This window comes from Candoia aspera, chromosome 4 (assembly GCF_035149785.1).
Source record: "Candoia aspera isolate rCanAsp1 chromosome 4, rCanAsp1.hap2, whole genome shotgun sequence".
NCBI lineage: Eukaryota > Metazoa > Chordata > Lepidosauria > Squamata > Boidae > Candoia > Candoia aspera.
In genome coordinates this window covers 115,920,580-115,943,544 of record NC_086156.1, presented here as the reverse complement: position 1 = coordinate 115,943,544, position 22,965 = coordinate 115,920,580, and the positions used below count along the sequence as shown (strand labels likewise).

General features: G+C 44.8%; 1 protein-coding gene across 2 annotated transcripts in view; it reads left to right on the top strand.

Moving 5' to 3' along the window:
* Window positions 1–1,392: 1,392 nt before the first annotated feature.
* The window catches only part of LOC134495914 (myosin-6), a 39,142-nt gene continuing 17,569 nt past the window's right edge, over window positions 1,393–22,965 (top strand). The window contains exons 1-19 of one of the 2 annotated variants that reach the window (XM_063301571.1): window positions 1,393–1,593; window positions 2,571–2,714; window positions 5,285–5,441; window positions 6,181–6,208; window positions 6,350–6,458; window positions 7,619–7,711; window positions 7,978–8,041; window positions 8,600–8,698; window positions 9,934–10,037; window positions 10,208–10,346; window positions 10,670–10,788; window positions 15,205–15,354; window positions 15,463–15,633; window positions 17,027–17,336; window positions 18,252–18,319; window positions 18,742–18,829; window positions 20,003–20,120; window positions 20,782–20,905; window positions 21,975–22,111. In XM_063301571.1, coding sequence (XP_063157641.1) covers window positions 1,393–1,593; window positions 2,571–2,714; window positions 5,285–5,441; window positions 6,181–6,208; window positions 6,350–6,458; window positions 7,619–7,711; window positions 7,978–8,041; window positions 8,600–8,698; window positions 9,934–10,037; window positions 10,208–10,346; window positions 10,670–10,788; window positions 15,205–15,354; window positions 15,463–15,633; window positions 17,027–17,336; window positions 18,252–18,319; window positions 18,742–18,829; window positions 20,003–20,120; window positions 20,782–20,905; window positions 21,975–22,111 — 2,423 coding nt within the window. Of the gene's footprint in view, window positions 1,594–2,570; window positions 2,715–5,284; window positions 5,442–6,180; window positions 6,209–6,349; window positions 6,459–7,618; window positions 7,712–7,977; window positions 8,042–8,599; window positions 8,699–9,933; window positions 10,038–10,207; window positions 10,347–10,669; window positions 10,789–15,204; window positions 15,355–15,462; window positions 15,634–17,026; window positions 17,337–18,245; window positions 18,320–18,741; window positions 18,830–20,002; window positions 20,121–20,781; window positions 20,906–21,974; window positions 22,112–22,965 lie in introns of both variants that reach the window. The other variant, XM_063301570.1, reaches the window with a different exon arrangement.

Below are 22,965 nucleotides of genomic sequence, written 5' to 3'. Positions count from 1 at the left end.
GCTTTTGTACAAGCGTTGCTGCAGACAATAGTACGTGGATGGCATTTCACGCCAATAAGGATAGTGCAAATATCTCACAATTACTCAAGAAAATGTCGGAGGGATGTCAATAGAAGGAATTATTTTTCATACGTGGTGCGTATGTGAAAACGTTATGCCTTTGGGGAAGAAAATGTTCGAAGAAGTAAGGATTATAACCAAAAGAATGTACTCTGAAATTGGGAGGATTTCATATTTTTGAGGGAGTTAATGCTAAATTACATAACAAGGAACTTACTACATGTTTACTTATTAACTTATTAGTAAATTAATAATTGCTCAAGTGGTGGACGTTTCTAGATAATTTAACCATTGAAAAATGGTAAGGGATGGTCAATTGTTCTTCTTGAAAAAGTTATTGATAAAATTCAAACACTAAATTCACCGAGGGATGAATCGCATTTTTACTGAGTCTGGACAGATTAGATATACACTCAATCCTGGTTATCCACGGAGATTACGTTCTTGAAACGTGCCACAGAAACGGAAACTGTGGTTATCGAAGCATTGATCCTAGTGAGGTCATGTGATTTTTTTATCAGAACAATGGGAGACTTGTTAACACAACAAACACTGTGAGAACAGGAACATGGTTTCCCTTAGTGTAGCTCATAGTGACACCGCATGGTAAGGCCCTCAGGTTTTTTTCCATACCGCACATGGCCGTGTATAGCCACCTTGAGACGACATTTGACAAAAAATGGATTACGCTTTTCTAGAAGCGTATCAGCGAATCCGCGGAAACAGACTGCACAGATAACAAGGAGCGTGTGTGTCTGTGTGTGTGTGTGTATAGTGTCAATAAGAATAATAACTCTAATTTTAGCAGATCCTGTGATCTATCAGAACAATGTGTGAATTTGGATTTGCTGCTGGAGGTAAATGCAATAACCACAATAATAATAACCACCTTTAAAAAATCTCTGTGTGGATTGCTCATCAACAGGTGAGGGTTTGTCAGCCTTACCAGGCATGCCAGACAGGAAACATGACCAAATGAGCTAATTCTACTTTATTGTAAAACTACACTGACAGAATCTTGCAAGTCTGGAAGTACAGTTCTCCCACCGTCTCCTTTACAGCCCGAGAAACTAGAGGGGGTCCCTTCTGAGCCTCTTGCCCGGCCCACTATCCAGCTCCGGGCTATGCCGTCTCTTATCTGACTGTTCCCTTGGCAGCGTCTCTTCGCTCAGTCTCCCAAGGTCTTCCCCACATACCATTACAGGGTTGCTTAATCTTTTCGCAGTGCAAAGGTGCAAGCAGCACTGTCAAAACACATCCAGGCTGTGACTGTGCATCCCCTCCTCTGAGTCCCCTTCTCTGCCTTTTCTTTCCTGCCTCCTGCAGCACACAATGAGTGACGCACCCATGGCCGAGTTCGGAGCAGCGGCTCCCTACCTTCGCAAATCGGACAAGGAACGCCTAGAAGCACAGACCCGGCCCTTTGATAGCCGCAATGAATGTTTTGTGCCCGACGAGAAAGAGGAGTTTGTCAAGGCCAAAGTGTTGAGCCGGGAAAGTGGGACTGTCACCGTGCAGACGGAGAACGGCAAGGTGGGTGGAGGCGGCGGTGGTTGTGGGGAAGGTGGGTCCAAGAGGGAAGGCAGCAACGGAGGGGAGCTGGTTGAGATGGGAATTTGGGCGGGGCAGGATTGGATGCCAAAGAGCCAGTGAGAATCGTGACTCGAATGTTTGGGAAAGTGCAGAGCGGACAGCAATGAAGGAAACGCCATGGTGGGATCTTGACCGAGGTTGAAGGACAGGTAGCTAGGCATTGAGACCCCCAAGGAGACGAGAGGGGCAGAAGTACCAGTCCGGGAGTTGGCAGATAGTCACACTCGCTAGCTTTTCCCAAAGTTTCCTTCTAGTTCAGGGTTTCTCAACCAGAGTTCCGTAGATCCCTCAGGTTCCGGGAGAGGTCCCTAGGGGTTCCCGGGGAGATCACGATTCATTTTAAAAATTATTTCAAATTCAGGCAACTTCACATTAAAGAGGTACATTTCATTCTTTAGTTTTAGTTTAAGAGCACTGTTAGTGCATATAGACAGGCCTACCCATGAAACGAATATAATAATTTGGTTACTTCTGGCCTCTATTTGAGCCTGAATGGGCAGGGGTTCCCCGAGGCCTGAAAAGTATTTCAAGGGCTCCTCCAGGGTCAAAATGTTGAGAAAGGCTAGTCTAGAGTCTTGAGAAAAGGGTCAGTGTCAGCCCTTTGAGTAGTCCAGACAAGAAGCACAAACTATGAGTAGTAAGACTACCTTTTTGTAAGGTTACATTAACAGAATGTAAGGTTACATTAACAGAATCTTGCAAATCTGGAAGTCCATCTCTCCTTCCTCGCCTTTACACTCCAAGAAACTAGGCAGGGTCCCTTCTGAGATGCTTCCCACAGCCCCATTCCTTCTGTGGGCTCATCTGCCTCTTATCTAACCATTGTCTAGTCTGCTGCTCTTCCTCCTGTCTCCCAAGGTCATTCCCACATACCATTGCACAGCCAACACCTATATTTTCTTCCTGGCCCTTTTCAGACGGTGACGGTGAGGGAGACCGATGTCCACCAGCAGAACCCGCCCAAGTTCGACAAGATCGAGGACATGGCCATGCTCACCTTTCTGAACGAACCGGCCGTGCTCTACAACCTGAAGGAGCGCTACGCCTCCTGGATGATCTATGTGAGTGAAAACACTTTCATCTCTGGGTGCCACGCTGGAAATAGGGGTTTATTTTCTCCCAACCACAATGATCCCTGTTCACTTCCCCTTGCAGGGGTGTCTGCAGGGAGTGGGTCAAAAAAGTCAAGATGGCGGCCACAGCCATGCATTCAAAACCCTGCCCTTTTTAACTGCATCCCACTCTACATAAATGCATTGTTTGTGCATTGTACTGCATGCAGAAAAGGCCAGGGCTTCGATCATAAGGTCGTGGCCACCATCGTGACTTTTTTGACCCTCCTGCAGACCCCCCCTGCCCCACCTTGCAGGTCTAGAGAAGAGGCACCTGGAATCTAAGTCACCTTCTTTATGAACATAACTCAGAAAAGTTGCATTCTTCTAAAAAATCATTGCATTTATTTATTAATCTGGGTCCATGGAATTCAAAGTAACATACGTGGATTTCCTTCTTCACTAGTTTATTCTCACAACAACCCAGCAGAGTAGGCAGGGCAGATAATGGCCAACTAAAAGGCTGCATTTATTTATTTTATTTTATTTGGTTGGTTTTTTTATTTTACAGTACTTATAACTTGCTCCAATCTAGAAGGACTCCGGGCAGTGTACAAAGTGTACAGGAAAAAAAAACCCCGAAAGCATAGTAGTAATTAAGTAAATCCAAACAATGTCGAAAATAAAATCAAAGAGTCAGAAAAAGCAAGCATGAACTGTAGGACAGAATGGCCTTACTCATGGTTAACTCTGTCCAGTTTTCTGGGTTTGCAGACACACCAAGCTGTAAATCAGTGTTTCTCAACCTTGGCCCCTTGAAGATGGGTAGACTTCAACTCTCAGAATTCCACAGCCAGCCATGGCTGGCTGTGGAATTCTGGGAGTTGAAGTCCACCCATCTTCAAGGGACCAAGGTTGAGAAACACTGCCAAAGATGAACCACATGGCTAGATTTGCATGACAAGAATGGATGCCTTTGTGGTTCAGGTTGTCGTGCAGACACCAAGTTGCCCAGATGGCTTGCTGGGGACTGGAATGTGAATCAGGCCATTAAGTGAAGCTCAGCACCCTTCTCTTCCTCTGCAAACTGAGTTATGGGTTCTGGCTGCATCCGCTGTCAGAAAACCCGTCTTTGCATCTTTCCAAAACTGTTGGCTTAAGGGCAGTCTAGCTTTCCAAACCACTTTCAGGGCCAAGCTGGGTAGCTTTTCTGAATCCAGGAAGGGGAGAATTGCCTTCAACCTGTACCATATTGCCAACTTTGATGACAGCGAGGGACAGATCAGCCTTAGTCAAGGGATTTGCTTGCATTTAATTTTATACACCACCTTGACCCTTTTTTGAATTGGTGGTCTTAGAGATCTAATCGATTATTATTAGCAGTTGTTGTAATAGAGAGAGATGATAGATAGATAGATAGATAGATAGATAGATAGATAGATAGATAGATAGATAGATAGATAGATAGATATTACAGGTAGTCCTCACTTAATGACCACAATTGGGACCAGCATTTTGGTTGCTAAGCGAAGTGGTCATTAAGTGATTCCGACCCAATTTCTGACTCTTTTTTGTGGTGGTTGTTAAGCAAATCACTGCAAGTGTTAAGCAGACCACATGGCTGTTAAGCAAATCATGCGGTTTCCCCACTGATTTTGCTTGCCAGAAGCCAGCCGGGAAGGTAGAAAATGGCACCTCATGTGACCACAGGACGCTGCAAAGGTCATAAATGTGAATTTGGTTGTCAAGTGCCCAAATCCCCACGTGATTGTGGGGATGCTGCGACGGTCATAAGTATGAGGATCGGTCATAAGTTGTTTTTTCAGCATCATCGTAAGTCTGAACTGTCACTAAACAAATGGTTGCTAAGCAAGGACTACCTGTACACAAAGGAAAAGGAGAAAGGACGTGGTGGATACTTTGCTTTTTAAAATGCAAACTGTGCACACAGTCTCTTGACCTTTGCGGAAAGCAGAATGTGTTTCTTGTACGTATCCATACAAATGTCACCCCTGCTTTTTAAAAAATTACATTTTTTTCTGGATAAGAGGGAGAAAGGTCTTTTCACTAACATATTTTGTGGAATCTCAGGTTTTGTGAGCTTGCCACGCATGGAACGATGCCCCACCCCAAACCCCCACATTGTTCTTCCGGTTTCTTGCCCCAAACAATTAGCTGAAACAAAGTTTTCCAACATGCCTGCTCGCCAGATGTTTGGACTTCAACTCCCAGAATTCCTCAGCGAAGGTGGCCATTGCTGAGAATTCTGGGAGATGAAGTTCACCCCATCTGGAGGGCACCAGGTTGAGGAAAGCTGTGCAATCACATACCAAAGAAGGTGGGAAGGATGCTGCTTCGAATCATGTATTTTGGGTAATACATTTTATTTTATTTTATTTTATTTTATTTTATTTTATTTTATTTTATTTTATTTTATTTTATTTTATTTTATTTTATTTTATTTTATTTTATTTTATTTTATTTTATTTTATTTTATTTATTCGATTTCTATAGCCGCCCATCTCAGCAAGCAACTCTGAGCGGCTATATGATACCTTTGTTCTTTGCTTTTTTCCCAGACGTATTCAGGCCTCTTCTGTGTTACGGTCAACCCTTACAAATGGCTCCCCGTCTACAATGCTGAGGTTGTAGCTGCCTACAGGGGCAAAAAAAGAAGCGAAGCCCCACCCCATATTTTCTCAATCTCCGACAATGCGTACCAATACATGTTGACAGGTAGGGAAGCCTCCCGGGGTCCCGCATTCTCCAAGCAGATGTCGCCAGGTCATTTTCGAGCAAGCATATAACACTCTAACCTTGATGCGTTGCTTCAGGACTTAGTACACTTGGTTAAACACAGGCCACTGAATTAATCAGGGGTCCACAAGGGGTCAAAAAGGTCAAGATGTCAGCCTGGGCTGTGTGGTTGAAGCCCTGCCTGTCTTGTACGTGTGTCACATAAAAAAAGAGCAAAACTTCAGTTGTGCATCTTGGCTTTTTCACCCCCACACCCCCACAGATAATCCTGGGCTTAAGCAATGGTTGGTTTTTGTGTGAACCCTGAAAAGTCAAATGAGTAACCAAATAAAGTTGGTTACGAACAAAATCTGTGTGTGTGTGTGTTTGTGTGTTGGGAAAAGACACATCTGGCCCATGACCCTCTTTTTATTCTCCGGAGAACTTAATTCCAAATTCTCAGATCTTGCATGAGTCCTGTGGAGAACGCAAGAGCCACCATGCTTAGCAAGTGGGATCTTTCCGACTTTACCTGTCAGGTATTAACTTCCAGAGGGAAGGGGGGTAATAGAGAAACATTCACTTTGATGAAGATTCGGTCTTTGATGATCAGATACCCAGGATATCCAGTAGACCTGGATGGTGTCAGCCACCCATTTACTGTCAAAGATGAATTACCGGGCCAAATTCAGCTCCAATCTGACCCCAACACCATCTTACGCTTCCTGTTTTCTTCCAGATCGAGAAAACCAATCTATCCTCATCACGTGAGTATCAAAATGCTTGTTCTGTTTACAGTTTCAAAAGCTGTAAGCATTCATTTTTTAAAAAGTGGATGGTTTAGCAGCCATAAATGAAAGCTACACATTTTTCCCATGCCCCTCCACCTTATTCTGTCCCCATTCCAGTGGAGAATCCGGTGCGGGGAAGACGGTCAACACTAAACGAGTCATCCAGTACTTTGCCAGTATTGCTGCCATCGGGGACCGCAAGAAAGAGGCTGCCAACTCCACCAAGGTTGTTCTTATTACATTTTTTGGGGTTCAGTAGTCTTCCCCAATCTGGTTCCCTCCAGATGTGTGTCGCTATGGGTGATGGGACTAAGGGTCTAACATCTGGAGAACATCAGTGCGGAGAAGCTTCTTTCATAGCATGCTCCTGAGAACATGTTCCTGGTGTTTTCTCCTTTGGGTTTAGGGTTTAGCTGGTAACATCTTGAGAAGGTCCAGGCACCCCTTTTCCTCTGCTTCCTTAGATGAAAGGCAAGGTGTGGTCTTCTGAAAATGAGTGTAGAATCAAACCTAAAGCAAGATCACCCCTAGAGACCCATAGCATCTCCTAGAGTCAGCCAGCTATTGCTGAGCTGAAGTAACAGCACTGAGGACAAGCTTTATATAAACAATGTGGGGCGATGTTAGGAGATGGGATAAGTCACTAGCAGGGAAATTACTCTTGGGCCTACATTCTGTGGTGGCACCACTCAAAAGCTAACCAAGCAAAACCTCTCAAATCAACATTCTGAAGAAGAAAATCTCACCTCTACCATTTCTAAGAATTAGGAGAAGAAGAACAGAGTTGTCTAGTGCCAGAAAACCCCACAAACTCTTGTTGAAGCCAGATGCACTTCAACTGGCCTTTGCTTAGACAAGGAGGAACCACATCTGATTCATGGACTTGCTTGCACGGTAACCACCCATCTTGACCTGGAAAGGGCAAAGACCTTTCCAGATGACCCGATGACCCAGTGCTTGAGAACTTCCAAAACTCTTCCAGAAATCACATGGGAATTCAGAAAAGTGGCAGTGTCCCCTATTTCGGGTTGTCATCGCACAAATGACCCAACGTCTACTAAAATCATGGCAGAACTGAGCTTGCTTCCCCATGTGTCCGCTTTGAACATCATGCCGCCAGCCTTCTCCAAGCTTGTTCTTTCTGGAAGTGTTTGATGACAGCTACATCACGGCCAGCCATCATGTGATAGCAGGATTCCACCATCCAACTTATTTGGGGAAAACCAGGTGGACTATTCCAATATTCTGGTGCTGATTCCTTGTGTCTCTTGTATTCCCTACTTCCTCACTCAGGGTGATGGGTTAGGTAACGTTGCTATGGGACGGGGTGAAAAAGCAAGCCATCCTTCTTCTCATCTGGGTTTTGACAATTTGGTTCACCTTTAGGGGACTCTGGAAGATCAAATCATCCAGGCCAACCCAGCCTTAGAAGCCTTCGGCAACGCCAAGACTGTCCGGAATGACAACTCCTCCCGTTTTGTGAGTGCTTCAAATCCAACGATCAGGTTTGAGTAAGAAAGATCTACAGAAGCCCCCCCTGGGATTATAGCCACGGTGGAGGGGTATCAAGAGCGAAGACATCTAATGTGGAGGGTTTCCTGATTTCTGAATTAAGATGACTCATGCCCTGCTCTGCTCTGAAGTAGCTAGCATCTTACAGAGGCCATCCAGTGAACTCCATAAGTGGAGGATTTGATCCAAATCCAGGCCTTTCTTCGTATTTACGCTCTTGCATTTCTACTTAGGGTAAATTCATCCGGATTCATTTCGGGGCAACGGGGAAGTTGGCATCTGCTGATATTGAGACTTGTAAGTCCACCTGGTTAATAAAGCTTTTATTGGTCCATCTGTCCACCTTCCCTCCTTGGCCAACGTCCAGTCTAATGGCCTCCTGACACACCAATACTCGTTGAGAACTGTAGCAATTACAGCCCCAGTCTAGCTGAGGAAAGCTGACTTATATATCATGGGGCTAGAAAAAAAAATAAGATGGAAAGACGGGAAAGAAGGGGAAAGACAGCAGATAAGATGGATGGATGAGATCAAAGAGATTACCGGAAGAGCTATAAATTATTCCCAGAGACTATTAAAATGGCGAGCATTAGTCTCTGCAGTTACCAGGAATCACCTGCAACTCAATACAGCTTAATTAATTGCATAGCTGTACATCTTTCCATCCAACCTTTAGCTTCTCTCTCCAGACTTTTTATCCATCCATAGGCACTTCTGTTGACAGATGTTTTTTTAATCAACTTCCTCTTCATATTTGATTGCAGTCTAGTTACTCTTTTGACTCCAGTTTTTTTCTTTACATTTTCTCATTTTTACCTAGCATCTCTTTATTGCTCCTTTCTCTCTCTTCCTTAGATCTCCTGGAGAAGTCTCGTGTTATTTTTCAGCTCAAAGCTGAGAGAAATTACCACATATTTTACCAGATCTTGTCCAATAAGAAGCCAGAACTTCTAGGCAAGTCCATATCTTCTTTGGGGTTGAAGGGAGTATATATTAAAGTTATTAATATCATTAAATTGGCCCTGCCACATTGTGTGCTGATCCTGGTCCTGACATTGGGTAAATCCATTTGAAAAAAAGCTGTGTTCTCCATATATTTTGTTCTCATTATACAGGTAGTCCTTGGTTTACATCAGCAATTGGGGCCAGAATTGCTGTTGCTATGTGATGCAGTCATAAAGTGTGACATCAGGTGACTCCGCTGTGACAGCAGTTCCAGCAGTCCTGTTAAGCAGAGACTATGCAGGTCGTTAAGCGAGGACCTCATATGACCACAACTTACAACTTCCTGCTGGCTTCCCCATTGACTATGCTTGTGGGAAGCTGGCAGGGAACGTTGGAACTCCAAGGACCGGTCATAACTACCACTTGTTCAATGCTGTTGTAAGTTTGAACAGTTGCTGAACGAGTGGTCATTAAACGAGGACCACCTGTATATTAGTTTGATAGTTATGGTTGTGTTTAATTCTTTGGGCTTGGTCTACACTGAAAGAGAGTAGGGGAAAAAATTCTGTGACCATAACACTGAAGGGCAAATTGAAGAAGGTGTGTGGAGGAAGATGAAAAGAAGAACTAAATGAACCAACCAACTATATTTCATCCATGCAAGGGGCAAAGATCAGCCCCTTTCCAGAATTAAATAGTCTTTTAACATTCAGATGGACATCAGCCAATCTGAAGACCTGTCACCATAGAGTTGCTGGGATAGAATGGTCCTAGTCGGTATCCACAGAAAACATTGGCCCAGTGTTGAAACAGGAACATCAGCTGTCCTCCTAGGGCTATTGGGAGATGTAGTTCAGCGATATCTGGAGGGCCACAGGCTCCCCATCTTTGTTAAGCACCACTATCTTCAGATACGTTGCACTACTACTTCCATCAGGCTCCTGAGATGATGGGAACTGTTCTCCATCATATTGGGCCATGGAGGTACCAGCTGGTGAAAGATGGTGATCCAGACTTTCTTTGTCTCTGGGGTGGATATGAAGGAACAGCAGTAAGATGGACTGAGAAACCATGTTTCTTCCCAGTTGTATCCCCACAGGATCCTGAACTACAAACTACCTCTTGCATGCTGTGTGAACTCAACCCATTGGTTCTTCCATCTGGAGACTTATCTTCAAACATGCACTATTATTATGAATAACCTCATCTCATTTCTCTGTTTTTCCACCTGCCTCTCCTAACAGACCTCCTCTTGGTCACCAATAACCCTTACGACTACCATTACATTTCCCAAGGAGAGGTAACGGTGGCCTCCATTGATGACTCTGAGGAGCTGATGGCTACAGATGTAAGTGATTCAGGCTCCCCAACCTTTCAGGGGTGCATGGTGGTAGCTGGTCATGCAGTCCAGACTTGCAAGTCTGATCCTACAAAAGTAACCCACTTCCTCTTTGCTTTTCATTGATATTGACTCTCTCTCCCCCCACCCCCCACCCCCCACCCCCCGGATCCACTCAGAGTGCCTTTGATGTCCTGGGTTTCACCCCAGAGGAGAAAGTTGGCGTCTACAAACTAACGGGTGCCATCATGCACTATGGGAACATGAAGTTCAAGCAGAAGCAGCGTGAGGAACAGGCTGAGCCAGATGGGACAGAGGGTGAGAAAGAGATGGACCTTGTGGCAAAGGAAAAAGGACTGGAGAAGCTGTGGATGGTGTGAAAGGGTCTTCCTCCATGTCCTCCTCCAAGTGTGTTGCTCTACTGTTTCCAGAATTCTTTTGGTGGTTGGGAATTCCAGGAGCTGGAATGCAACACTTATGGAGGAAGACAGGTAGGGAAAGGTTACCTTTGGGTGTCGTAGAAGAAGAGGTCATCTATGGAAGGAAGGAAACATCAGAAGATGAATAACTCACAGGAAGCCCCACTTGTTTATGGGAGACAACCAGTGAAATTTGCTGAAACTGCTTCTTTTTCTTTCCAGATGCAGATAAATCTGCCTACTTGATGGGTCTCAATTCAGCTGACTTGGTCAAGGGGCTCTGCCACCCTCGAGTGAAGGTTGGCAATGAATATGTCACCAAAGGGCAAAATGTCCAACAGGTGAGGACCAGTTCCCCTGGACTCAGTTGGAGTTGCCCAACAGGGAGGTCCCTTGCATTGGTGGAGCCTTCCCCAGAGCTGCACCGATGGAGAAAACAGCATCTGTTGAACTTCTGCTTGGGATGTAATTCTTAATGGCACCTTTCCTCAACACAAAGGAGGGCACTGTAGAGAATTTACTAGCTCTGTATATGATACTTAACCAGGTCCAACAAAGTCCTCACAGCTGAGTTGACCTAAAGACTAAAGCTGATTCACTTTAACCTTGGTTAGGGGAGGACTGTGGCTTAGCTGGACATGCAAACTCAGCTCACTCATTTTGTGTAGGATTTAATGGACTGTGTGAACCCAGAAAATAGGTTTACTTAATAACTGAGCAAGGTATGTATGGTGAACGCAGGACCGTGTGTGTGTGTGTGTGTGGATGTGTGCAATTGAAGCCCTGTCCTTTTTTAATGTGTGTTGTGATGCACAAAAAAACAGTTGGGGCCACCACCTTGATTTTTTTGACCTCCCCTGCAGATCTCTTGGCTATGGGATGGTGAAAACTGCTGAGGATAACTGTATTATTCCCACTGTTACCTGTCAGTCTGAGGATTCTGAGCTTTCAAGAATATATTCGGGGTTAACCAATGCTTTTCACCTGCCATCTTACTCACATTTATTGAGTATATTGAATCTATTAAAAAATAAATATTTATTTATTTAAGCTATACTTAAATCTATATATAAACATAAAGGGGAGGGGGCAATAAACTAGGAAAAAATAAAAAGGGATCCATAGGATCTTAATATGAAATTAATCCATACTGTACTTATTAAGACAATACTACATGAAAACACATTGCTCTGTCTTCTCGTTTTTAAAATACGAGAACAGCTCAAAAATGGACGAACATTTACTTAATAAATGTGAGTGAGATGGCAGGTGAAAAGCATTGGTTAACCCCGAATATATTCTTGAAAGCTCAGAATGGATCCCCTCAATCCATTCTTTAGCATTAGGAGGGTAGAGTGCTCTCCATCTATACCAAACAATTCTTTTGGCTGTGCCCCAGGATCAATAAAGCTAGAGTTTGTCATATACTGTCAAATTCCATATTTGGAATTCAACATCACATTTACCTCTTTAACTACTACATTTTTTCCCGCAATATTGTATCAACATGCACTAAAATTTGAAACCAAAAGGGTTTCAAGTTGACTTTGGTTGATGATGTGCCATCAAGTCAATGTCAACCACTAGCGACCACATAGATAGATTTTCTTCAGAGTGATCTGTTCCTAACCGGGTCCCATGGGTCTTCTAATGTTGCACCCATCACCACTAACTGAGTCCATCCCCCTTGCTGCTGGTCATCATCTTCTTCTCTTCCCTTCCACCTTTCCCAGCTTTAGAGCCTTCTCCAGAGAGCATAATGTGTCTGAAATAAGGTAATTTGAGCCTGGTCATTTGTGCCTCAAGCGAGAACTCTGGGTTGGTTGGTTTGATAATCCTGTGGTTTGTTTTCTTGGATGTCCATGATATTCTCGGTTTTCCCCACCAAAGTTCAGAATTCTTCCTATCTTGCTTCTTCAGGATAGGAAGTCCTTCAAAGTCCAACTTTCACTTCCATAGAGTGTCATGGGGAAACCCACATAGCCTGCATGATTCTGATCTTTGTAGGTATGGACACAGCCTGGCATCTGAACATCTTTTCCAAGGTCTTTCTTGTTGCTCTATCAAGTACTAATCTGTGGAGCATTTTCTTGATTGCTGGTTCCTTTACTGTTGGATAGTTGATCCTAAAAAGCAAAATCTATCCACCTCTTCTGTATCTTCATTGCCACTTCTAAGGCTGGCCATTCTCTCTGTTGTCGTTAGTTTGGTCTTCTTTATATTTAATTTTAGTCCCATTTTTTTCACTATGCTCCTTGACTTCTATTAGTAGACCCTTTGCATTTTCAGCTATTAAAGAGTGTCATCAGCATTGTGCAAGTTATTGACATTTCAATAACTTATTTTATTTTATTATTTTACAGTCCAGCTGAGGCTGCTTCACTCATAGCTGGGGACTAAAGGAAGACCATTTATGTATTTATCGTATTTATCTTCAAATTTCTATCACCGCCCATCTCTCCCAAAAAGGGGACTCAAGACCATGTTATGGGGCAGGGTAGAAATAAAATTATTGCTGAGCCTTATTTCTGCTTTCGTTAAGAGTGAGAGAACAACCTTAATAAACACTCAAAAGTTCGTTGTTATGTCCAGGGCTATCTGATAAAGAGAGAATTTTGCTTGTAAAAAATGCAGCGTAGGAATTTTTCCTTGCTTTGGAAAAAACAGGCTCAGGAGAAGGGCTGGCGCTCCGGACTCGGGGGCGGGGGAGCCAGGCTTGGGGAACACCTGTCCCACCAACGGCCTTCAGCTATGTCCGTGACAGCTGGAACCAAAAAGACAAAGATTTCACGGGGCGCAAATACACAGCGGCTTGCAGATCCTGGCGGGTGGCTTTATCTCCTTCTAAGGCAGGATTCAATCTTGCACGCTCGGCTCTGCATCAAAGCCTGGGCATCAGCCAGAAGGAAATGAGGAACTGGGATCATAAAGCTGAATTGAGGGAATGGATGGTACTGGGATATTTCTTATCTCAGGCGTCATAAACCTGAGAAAAATGGGCATAAGTTACGGCCGTGCTATTATTTTAAAGCACTCTCAGGTTTCCAAAAATGCCATTCTACAGGGGCATCTGTGGAGCAGGGTCAAAAAAGTCAGACTGGTAGCCTTGATTCCGTGATTCCTTTGATCACATGGTCCCAGACGACACCTTGACAGGTTTGACTCCTCTGCATGGCTTGCGGTCTAGGAGTTTAGATCAAGGTATCGGTCACAAAATTAAGGTATTCTTTCAGTGTTAGGGACATTTGGCTCTGCTGCCCTTATGTCCGGATTATGGGCTTTATGAGGCAGCTGCCCGGCTGTTGTGGGGCTAAGCAAAGTTTGGTGTGATCCAGTCTGGCTCTTGTGTTCTTTCAGAAGATAAAGAAGAGATCAGGGATGGAAATGCCAGCGGGATTCCTAAATCAATGCCATTTGAGGGCTTGACCCTTGAAGGAGCCTAAGACAGATGGATGTAGCCTTCTTCATGTCCCACAATGCTCCTGGTGTAGCAGCGTCCTATAGCCTTGTGGGATATTAGAGGATGGCTTGACTCAACCATGGAGCTTGTTCTCCATATGCAAGGGGAGATGACCGGTCATTTTGTTCTCTTCCCTGGCCTCTGAGAAGTTGCATCGTGCCTCCGGGCATCTGAACTTCTCCAGTCTTGATATTATTTCTGATTAAGTACTTTGTCATTTCTTTAATTTAGGAATTTGATTCCCCACCATGACCACTCCCAGCCTCAACGTATTTCCCAGGTACTCAAAAGGGAAAACATGCACACTGTCAGTTTAAAAGAAAGTGAAACCTTTTTAAAAGGCTACTGATACTTGAGAATCACTTGTTTATTCGCTTGATTTTTTAAAATCCATTTCTTCTTCTTTTCTTTTTCTGTTTCCATACTTTCTCTCAAAATCTTCAGTAAAAATATTTTTTAAGAATAGCTAGTAGAAATAAAATAAAACCCAATCCATCAGAAAGGGGCTAAGCAGAGATCCAAAGCAATCTAATTAAAATGACTACTTAAATAAAAATACTATGTTAAGATTATCTATTATCCAAGCAGCATAACTGGTTCCTTGCCCCTTTTATTTCTCATAACAACCGCATGAAGTTACCAAGGTTGTGCTTTGTTTTCAACCATTGTTTGTGGAACAAACCAAGATAGCTAGCTTCACACCAACCCCTTAGCCATGATGACTAGCAAGATGACGGGATTCATATATTAGGCTAAGCCAGAAACAAAGCATGTTCCGACTTATGTGTGAACCAATAAACTTCCAGCTTAGCTGTGGAACAGGAAAACAGTTCTGCATAGGGAGAACACCTCAGCTCCAGAGTCAATGGTCTCCCTTGGGCATCCTGCAGGATCATCCCTCCCAGTCCCCCCACCTCCCTCTTTCCTGCTGAAGTCAAGGCCTTGTGATGCCTTGTGACCATTTCCTGATCTTTCACTTATGAAGACAATGTCAAGATGCCAGGGCATCACATCCCACTCACACCAGCCTTAAATAGAACGAAGAGGTAACCTTTCTTTTCCTTGCTGCAGAGAGGGACAGAGAACAAGGCCCTGGCTGGACACTGATTCTTGTACTTCCTGTTGGTCAGCTGGAGAAGTGCTAGTCATGCATGAAGAGTCTTGTGGGTGGGGAGGAGAGGAATGGAGAGGACCTTCATGGGACAGTTTTTTAATTTTTTTTTTTGAGGGGTGCTTGGATGAAACAATGGCTGCCTTGTTTCTTTACACAAATCCATGATCTCTCCTGTCCACTCAGGTGTATTATTCCATTGGTGCCCTGGCTAAGTCTGTGTATGAGAAAATGTTCAGCTGGATGGTGGTCAGGATCAATAACACTTTGGAGACCAAGCAGCCTCGGCAGTATTTCATTGGAGTGCTGGACATTGCAGGATTTGAGATCTTTGATGTAAGTCCGTTACAACAGGAACCACAGGGAGCAGTGAGGCAGCCTTGTACCTACGCTGATGGGCTGAGTTTGCACCATCTTTAATTTCATTTTCCCTCACCCATCCAGTTCAACAGCTTTGAGCAACTCTGCATCAACTTCACCAATGAGAAGCTACAGCAGTTCTTCAACCATCACATGTTTGTGCTGGAACAAGAAGAGTACAAGAAGGAGGGCATTGAATGGGTGTTCATTGACTTTGGCATGGACCTGCAGGCCTGCATTGACCTCATTGAGAAGGTAGGCTTTTGGAGCTGTGTGGACCTCATATCATTTGCTCTCCAAAACATATCCCAGACTGAGCTTCCTTTGATAACTTGACAGTAGGGTACAGTTAGCAAGAAGAGAGTTCCAGTTTCTAGGAATATCTGATTTTACTGGTTAGACTGTTGATATTAGAAGAGGATGGTAATGCACCGTTGGACCAAAACAATCCATCATTCTCCATAAGAGGATGGATATTCTTTCAGATTCTTATGAAGCCTTGGGTCACTTGTCCTTAGTCTGAACTTCCATAACAATGTGTAACCAGAAAACCAAGATGGTGTGTCTCTCAGACCATTGTCTACCTATGCTTCGATCCTAAGGGCTCACTCAGTCAGGTAACATTCTAGCTAAGTTAGAATGAGTATACAGGTAGTCCTCACTTAACAACCATTTGTTTAGTGATGGTTCAGACTTACGACGGTGCTGAAAAAATCAACTTATGACTGGTTCTCATACTTATAACCATTTCAGTGTCCTTGTGGTCATGTGATCACAATTTGGGTGCTTGGCAACCAGTTTGCATTTATGACCGTTGCAGTCCCATGGTCACGTGATCACCATTTTTGACTTCCCAGCTGGCTTCTGGCAAGCAAAATCAATGGGGAACTGCGTGATTCACTTAACAACCACATGGTTTGCTTAACACCTATGGTGATTCGCTTAACAACTGCCACAAAAAGGTCGTAAAATCAGGTCAGATTCATTTAAGGACCGCTTCGCTTAGCAACCAAAATGCCAGTCCCAATTGTGGTCATTAAGTGAGGACTACCTGTACTGTATTGATTCAAACTGGAACTTTCTATGATTGTTGCATTACATCCCAACCTGTATATGCACATATTTTCTTAACCCAGTGTTTTTCAAACTTGGCAACTTTAAGATACTGTATGTGGACTTCAGCTCCCAGAATTCCCCAGCCAGCCATGAAGGAGTTGAAGTCCACACATCTTAAAGTTGCCAAATTTGAAAAACATTGTCTTAACCCAATGAACTCTTTTTATATCTCTTTATATCTAGGTCATCCTGAAAAGGAATTTCTTGATAAAACTGTTGCACTTTCTGATAATTAAGGGGCTACCATTCAGCACACCAAAGGGCAAAATACTGGGGAAAGCTAGGCTAGACCTTTGCTTTTGAAAAAGAAAAGTGGAATATGGTTTTCTGAGTCCTCACTGGTGCACTCCATAATTTCCAGAATTCTCTTTGGAATGTTGAGTAGCCCCATCCTGCAGACAGACATTCTGGGGTTGTGACTTGTAGAATTGGCATCTTTCCAATTTTGTACCAGATTCAACACTCTCCCGGGGAATTTCTCTGTCATTTCTATCCTCATTGCTATCCCTCTGCTCTCCATCTCCTGGAACAGCCTCTAGGCATAATGTCCATCCTGGAAGAAGAGTGCATGTTCCCCAAAGCCACCGACATGACCTTCAAGGCCAAGCTGTACGATAACCACCTGGGCAAGTCGGCCAACTTTGGGAAAGCCCGCAACACCAAGGGCAAGCCAGAGGCACATTTTGCCCTCGTCCACTACGCTGGCACCGTTGACTACAACATCAATGGGTGGCTGGAGAAGAACAAGGACCCCCTCAATGAGACTGTGGTGGGGCTCTACCAGAAATCGGCCCTGAAGCTCCTGGCTACACTCTTCTCTACTTATGCTGGCAGTGAGGCTGGTGAGACAGGGAGAGAACAAGGAAGAGGGCATTGGGTATGTCATGACTGGCATAAACACTCGGCATCTCCAGGATGCTCCTGACCTGAGGATGCTCCAGGAACCACCACCTGATGACCCCAAAGGCCTCTTGGAGACTCAACATTAATGCCACTCAGGAAAATAAGAGTTGGGGCCCCTGACAGTCAATATTAATGAGGGTACTCTTTCCCCACCATCTTCTACAGTTGAAGTAGGATGGGTCTTACCTCCCAATGTTGAGGGCCTTCCCAATCTTGGAGATGGCCTGGAGAAGGCAAAGAGGAGAATTGGGAGAGACAAAACACAGAAAGTGGCAGGATCTGACTTAGAAAGCTACAGATGGGATAACACATAATTACGTAAGGCACCGAAACCATGAGTGCTTCAGAGAGAGAGTCCAATTGGCCCTCTCTCTTTGACACATGGATTTTCTGTGTGCAGGTGAGGATGAGGATGAGGATTCATCTGGAGGAACAAACTCGTAAAGAGAGGATGGGAAAGAGGGGAAGATCACCCAATGACAGTATACAAAGATATGGATCCAGGATGGGTAGCCAAAGATGGATGAATGCGATTAACAGACGCTGCCAGAAGCTGGAATGGAATGCATGAAAAATGGAGAACAAGTGAAGGGTTGGGTGGTAGAGAAAAGGCACTGGTCTTTCAACTTTCCATCTCCTGTCAGCTTAGATCAGTGTTTCTCAATCTTTAAAATGGTGGACTTCAACTCCCAGAATTCCTCAGCCAGCATGGCTGGCTGGGGAATTCTGGGAGTTGTAGTCCACACATCTTAAAGCCACCAAGGTTGAGAAGCACTGACTTGGACACTTGCGCAGATGATCTAGTTCTGCAATGATCTTCATGCCTAAACCCTCTCTTTTTCCCCCAGGTGGAGAAGGCGGGAAAGGAAAAGGCTCCAAGAAGAAAGGGTCATCTTTCCAGACTGTCTCAGCACTTCACCGGGTATGAGGCTGAAGCCCTGGGGATGAGAAGGATGGGTTCTACCTGGCCTTGTTGAGGAGGAGGAGCTATGTGTCAGTCTTGACGGTGGGGGGAATCCTTGAGTTTGGGGAGAACCAGAAACTTGGACACATCTGTCAGAGGTCCTCTCCTCTCTGAGGAACAGAACCTCCCAGGGGCAGATGGTCAGGGCTTCTGAGCTGTCTAGAATCCAAAACTGGTTTTTTGAACCTTGTTTATAGCAGTGTTTTTCAAACTTGAACACCTTGTGCATGCTAGCTGGGGAATTCTGGGAGTTGTGGTCCACACATCTTAGTGGCCAAGTCTGAAAAACATGGCTTATCACTTGCTGGGGTCTGCAAGGAGAAACAAATGGAACATTTCATCTCTCTTTCCTTCTCTCCTCTCCTCTCCATCTCTGGCAGGAGAATCTGAACAAGTTGATGGCCAACCTCAAAACCACCCACCCTCATTTTGTGCGGTGCATCATCCCCAATGAACGAAAGGCACCTGGTAATCCAGCAGGAACAAAATTGATCCACTAGGGATGGGACGGCCAGACATTCAGTTTGGGAAACCCTTGGCACAAGATTCCTTCAGTCGGCCTGCATCTATATCCTTGCTGTAGTTAGTCGGGAATTACTGCTGCTTCTCTGGTTCTTCATATCCTGCTTAATGGCAGGCAGAAAGCCAGTAAGGAGGTGCTAGTCTTCATCATGGGCCAAGACTTGGGCATGGGCCAAATCGGCTGACCCCTGGCCTCGTCTTTGCTGCAAAAGGCGGCAGACAGGGTTGCACTGATGGCTCTTCCTGCATTAGGCAGCTGCAGATTGGATCCTTGTGCAAAGCTCAGAAAATCTGCATGTATTAGAAGCATCCTAGGGCACGGTGGAAGGCTACCTCTGGCAGGGAAGTACTAGACTTCTAGAGATTGTGAATTGCTCCCAGCCAGTATGGTTCTGACAAGAAGCAATGGAGTTTAAGACTGGCTAAGATTCAGTAACTGAGTTTGCATAGCATGCTGCAATCATCTAAAAGGGAGGTTAGGCACCTGGTGAAAGGAACCAGCCCATTATCTGAGCAGGGGTAATGGTCTGTGGGAGTGACCTTGGGAGACAGGAGGAAGAGCAGCAGACTAGGCAACGGTGAGATAAGAGGCAGCTGAGCCCACAGAAGGAAAAGGGGTGTGGGAAGCATCTCCGAAGGGACCCTCCCTAGTTTCTTGGACTGCAAAGGCGAGGGGGGAGAGATGTACTTTCAGACTTGCAAGCTTGATATCAGCCCTAAGGTTACAATAACTTGCAAGTCTGAAAGTACATCTCTCCCCCCTCGCCTTTGCAATCCAAGAAACTAGGGAGGGTCCCTTTGGAGACGTTTTCCACACTCCCATTGCTTCTGTGGGCTCAGCTGCCTCTTATCTCACCGTTGCCTAGTCTGCTGCTCCTATTCCTCCTCCTCCCGTCCCTCAAGGTCGTTCTCACAGACCATTACAGCAGGTTGCATAATCTAGGATATACTATTGCATTTCTTGAGCATTACGTATTACCTGAACCCATCATTTGTGTTTTTTATGCCCTCAGAGTTTAGTGTGTTGTGTGAATCCAGACAGTGGACATGGGATGCACGTTTCTAAAGGGGCAATGTTCTTGCCCTCTTCATCCCTCTCTCTCTCATTTCCTTTTTCAGGTGTAATGGACAACCCCTTGGTCATGCACCAATTACGCTGCAATGGAGTCCTGGAGGGGATCCGAATCTGCCGGAAGGGATTCCCCAACCGGATTCTCTACGGGGACTTCAGGCAAAGGTGAACCCACTCCTCTGGCATTCAAAAGCACCATTTGGGGGAATCACATCAGACTCCCTCTTACTTTAATGGTGGCAACAGCTGGCCAGCCTTGTCTGTCCTTGGAAAGTAAGCAGGGCCAGGGCTTGGATGGGAGACCACCAGGAGATCCTGCTGTAAACTAGACTAGAGAGTTGACAAACCCTTCCAGAAGAAGTCACTGGCAAATTCTTCCTATATAGCTGCCCTGACAACCATATAGATATGTCCGTGGGGTCAACAGGAACCAGGCTCAACTTTTTCATCCCATCCTTCCTTTCTGTAACAGTGACCTCTTCCTCAATTCCTCTCTTAATAATCTTAGAATTATTAGGCAATGGGACGTTGGGTGGTGTGGTGAACAGAGGGCTACCTTGGTGTGGTTCAATAGAGAATAAGAGAGGTTTAAGTGCTCTTAAATGGCCAACGGGAAGACGGGGAGTGGGGATTCAGAGTCACACACCTGCAGGGTGGCGGATCCCTGTACTCTCAATCGGATGCAGAAGTTGGATAGTTAAGGAACCAGCTCTCAGGAGAAGAATCCCAAACCCCATCGGGCTGCTTCTATGTCCTTGTCAAACCTCAGAGGCTTCCAGTTAAACTTTGGCAGGAGAGTTGAGCAGAATCTGTCCTTTCTCGCCAGGTACCGCATCCTAAATCCTGCGGCCATCCCGGAGGGCCAGTTCATAGACAGCCGGAAGGGGGCAGAAAAACTTTTGGGCACCCTGGACATTGACCACAACCAGTACAAATTTGGTCATACCAAGGTGAGGTGAGCGAATTTGGAATGGGGCCTGTGGCTCCCCCCAGCCCTCCAGATCCCTTTTCCCACAAGGACCCTAGAAAGGGAGCTTTGGAATTGGGGATTAAATCTTCTAGCCCTCAACGAGTCTGTTCTGACCTTGAAAAGGGACATTCGAAGAGTTAAGAAGCGGTTCACGTTTTGCACACTCCTTTTAAGGGTCTCTAAAAGATGCTTTGCCAACCCAGAATGAAATTGGTATTTTTAAAGGGAAAGGGATTAGTATCACTGGCATATTTTGGTGCTATAAGTGGGGCCTAAAATTTCTAGGACAGGCCGATGCACCAAGGATGATCCATCTGTCCTGTCTTGGAACAGCCTCTTGGCTGCAGAAGGTGCTCCGTCTGAGCAGGTTAAGGATTGGTGGCATATTTATATTTATATTTATTATTGAAGGCTTTGTAATTTTTAGGGCTTCATGATAGGCAGATGTTCAACAGGGGCAGCTTCCTCCATTTTTAGAGGCTGTTCATCACTTCGTGGCTGCCCTTAGCTGGTTTGGGTTGATCTTGAAAAGCTGAGTAGGATTGAGCCTTGGATGACAGACCACCAGAAAACATTAAGTCTGGGAGGTTAAAAAAAAGTCCAGAAGAAAGAAGTGGCAGGCCATTTCAACGCTGTTTCCGGCAGCAGTGTCCACATGGTCAAAAAAGTCAAGATGGCAGCTACAACAGGGTGGTTGAAACTATGCCTGTTTTTTAAGCATGGTGCTTCAATCATACTTGCCACCATGGCCCCATCTTGACTTTTTTGACCACACCCTGCAAACACCCCTGCAGGAACCTGTGAAGTCAGACAGAAGTGAACCAAAACTTGAAGGAGTTTACCTTCAATCACCATGTGAACTTAAAGCTGAAACATTTTGCTTTAAAACTTTAAAAGTTTCTGTGGTATAAATGACAAACAAAACGGCTTTCTGTTTTACAAATGGATCTTGTAACTATGTCTTTGTGTTCTTTTTCACTGCTTTTTTTTAATTTAGTGAATAAAATAAGAAATAAAATAAAAAACCCTTGGGTCTTACAACCCCACAGGTATTTTTCAAGGCAGGGTTGCTGGGCCAGCTGGAGGAGATGCGTGATGAACGCCTGTCCCGTATCATCACACGCATCCAGGCCCGGGCAAGGGGTCAGCTCATGCGCATTGAGTTCAAGAAGATTGTGGAGCGGAGGTGAGTCCTACAGAAGATCAAGGTTATGGAAGCTGAAGCCAACTGAGAAGGACAAGGTTAAAAATATGGGAAAGACCCTCTTCTTGGATATTGTCAGAAAGGGGGTCTTCCTTTAGCCAGATTGCAGATGTTCCGATTCCTCAGCTGTTGTCTAGCTGGTGATTTGACAAAAGGTGACAAGTTTTCAACTCAGGAGAGGGACGGACGTCTGCATCAGCCAAAATTGGATGTGCCATCTGGCCTGGTCACCAAAGACAGGCTCATTATGCAGCCCCACTCCTTGCGAGGCTCATAAGGAGCACCAGGACTTCTCAGTGGTGGCCCCCATTTTATGGCACCCTGTCCCCCTGGAAACATATTGGATGGTCCCTATTCTATGGTGTTCGGAAAACTAATAAAAGTAGCATTGCTCCAGCAAGCCTCTGGCCCTGACATTAGCTTAATTCAGTGTTAGATTTTAACGGATTGTTTTTATTATCTCTGCAAGATTTTTAATGTCTTGACTTTGTTACACCCTGACCAGAATCTGTTTACACACATGCCAGAGTTCAGTCCTAGAAAAAACTCAGAATTCACAGCAGCTCAACTATCTTTGCAATTCAAAGCAGAGTGTGCAAGAAGAGGGCCATTTTAATTGATGTCAGTCTTCCCAGTAGACCAGACAGGAAACACGACCAGATGAGCTAATTCTATTTTATTGTAAGGCTACATTAATAGAAATTTGCAAGTCTGCAAGTACAAATCTCTCACCGTCACCTTTACAGCCTGGGAAGCCAGGGTGGGTTCCTTCTGAGCCTCTTTCTCCACCCACTATGCAGCTGCAGGCTATGCCCTCCCTTATCTGACCGTTCCCT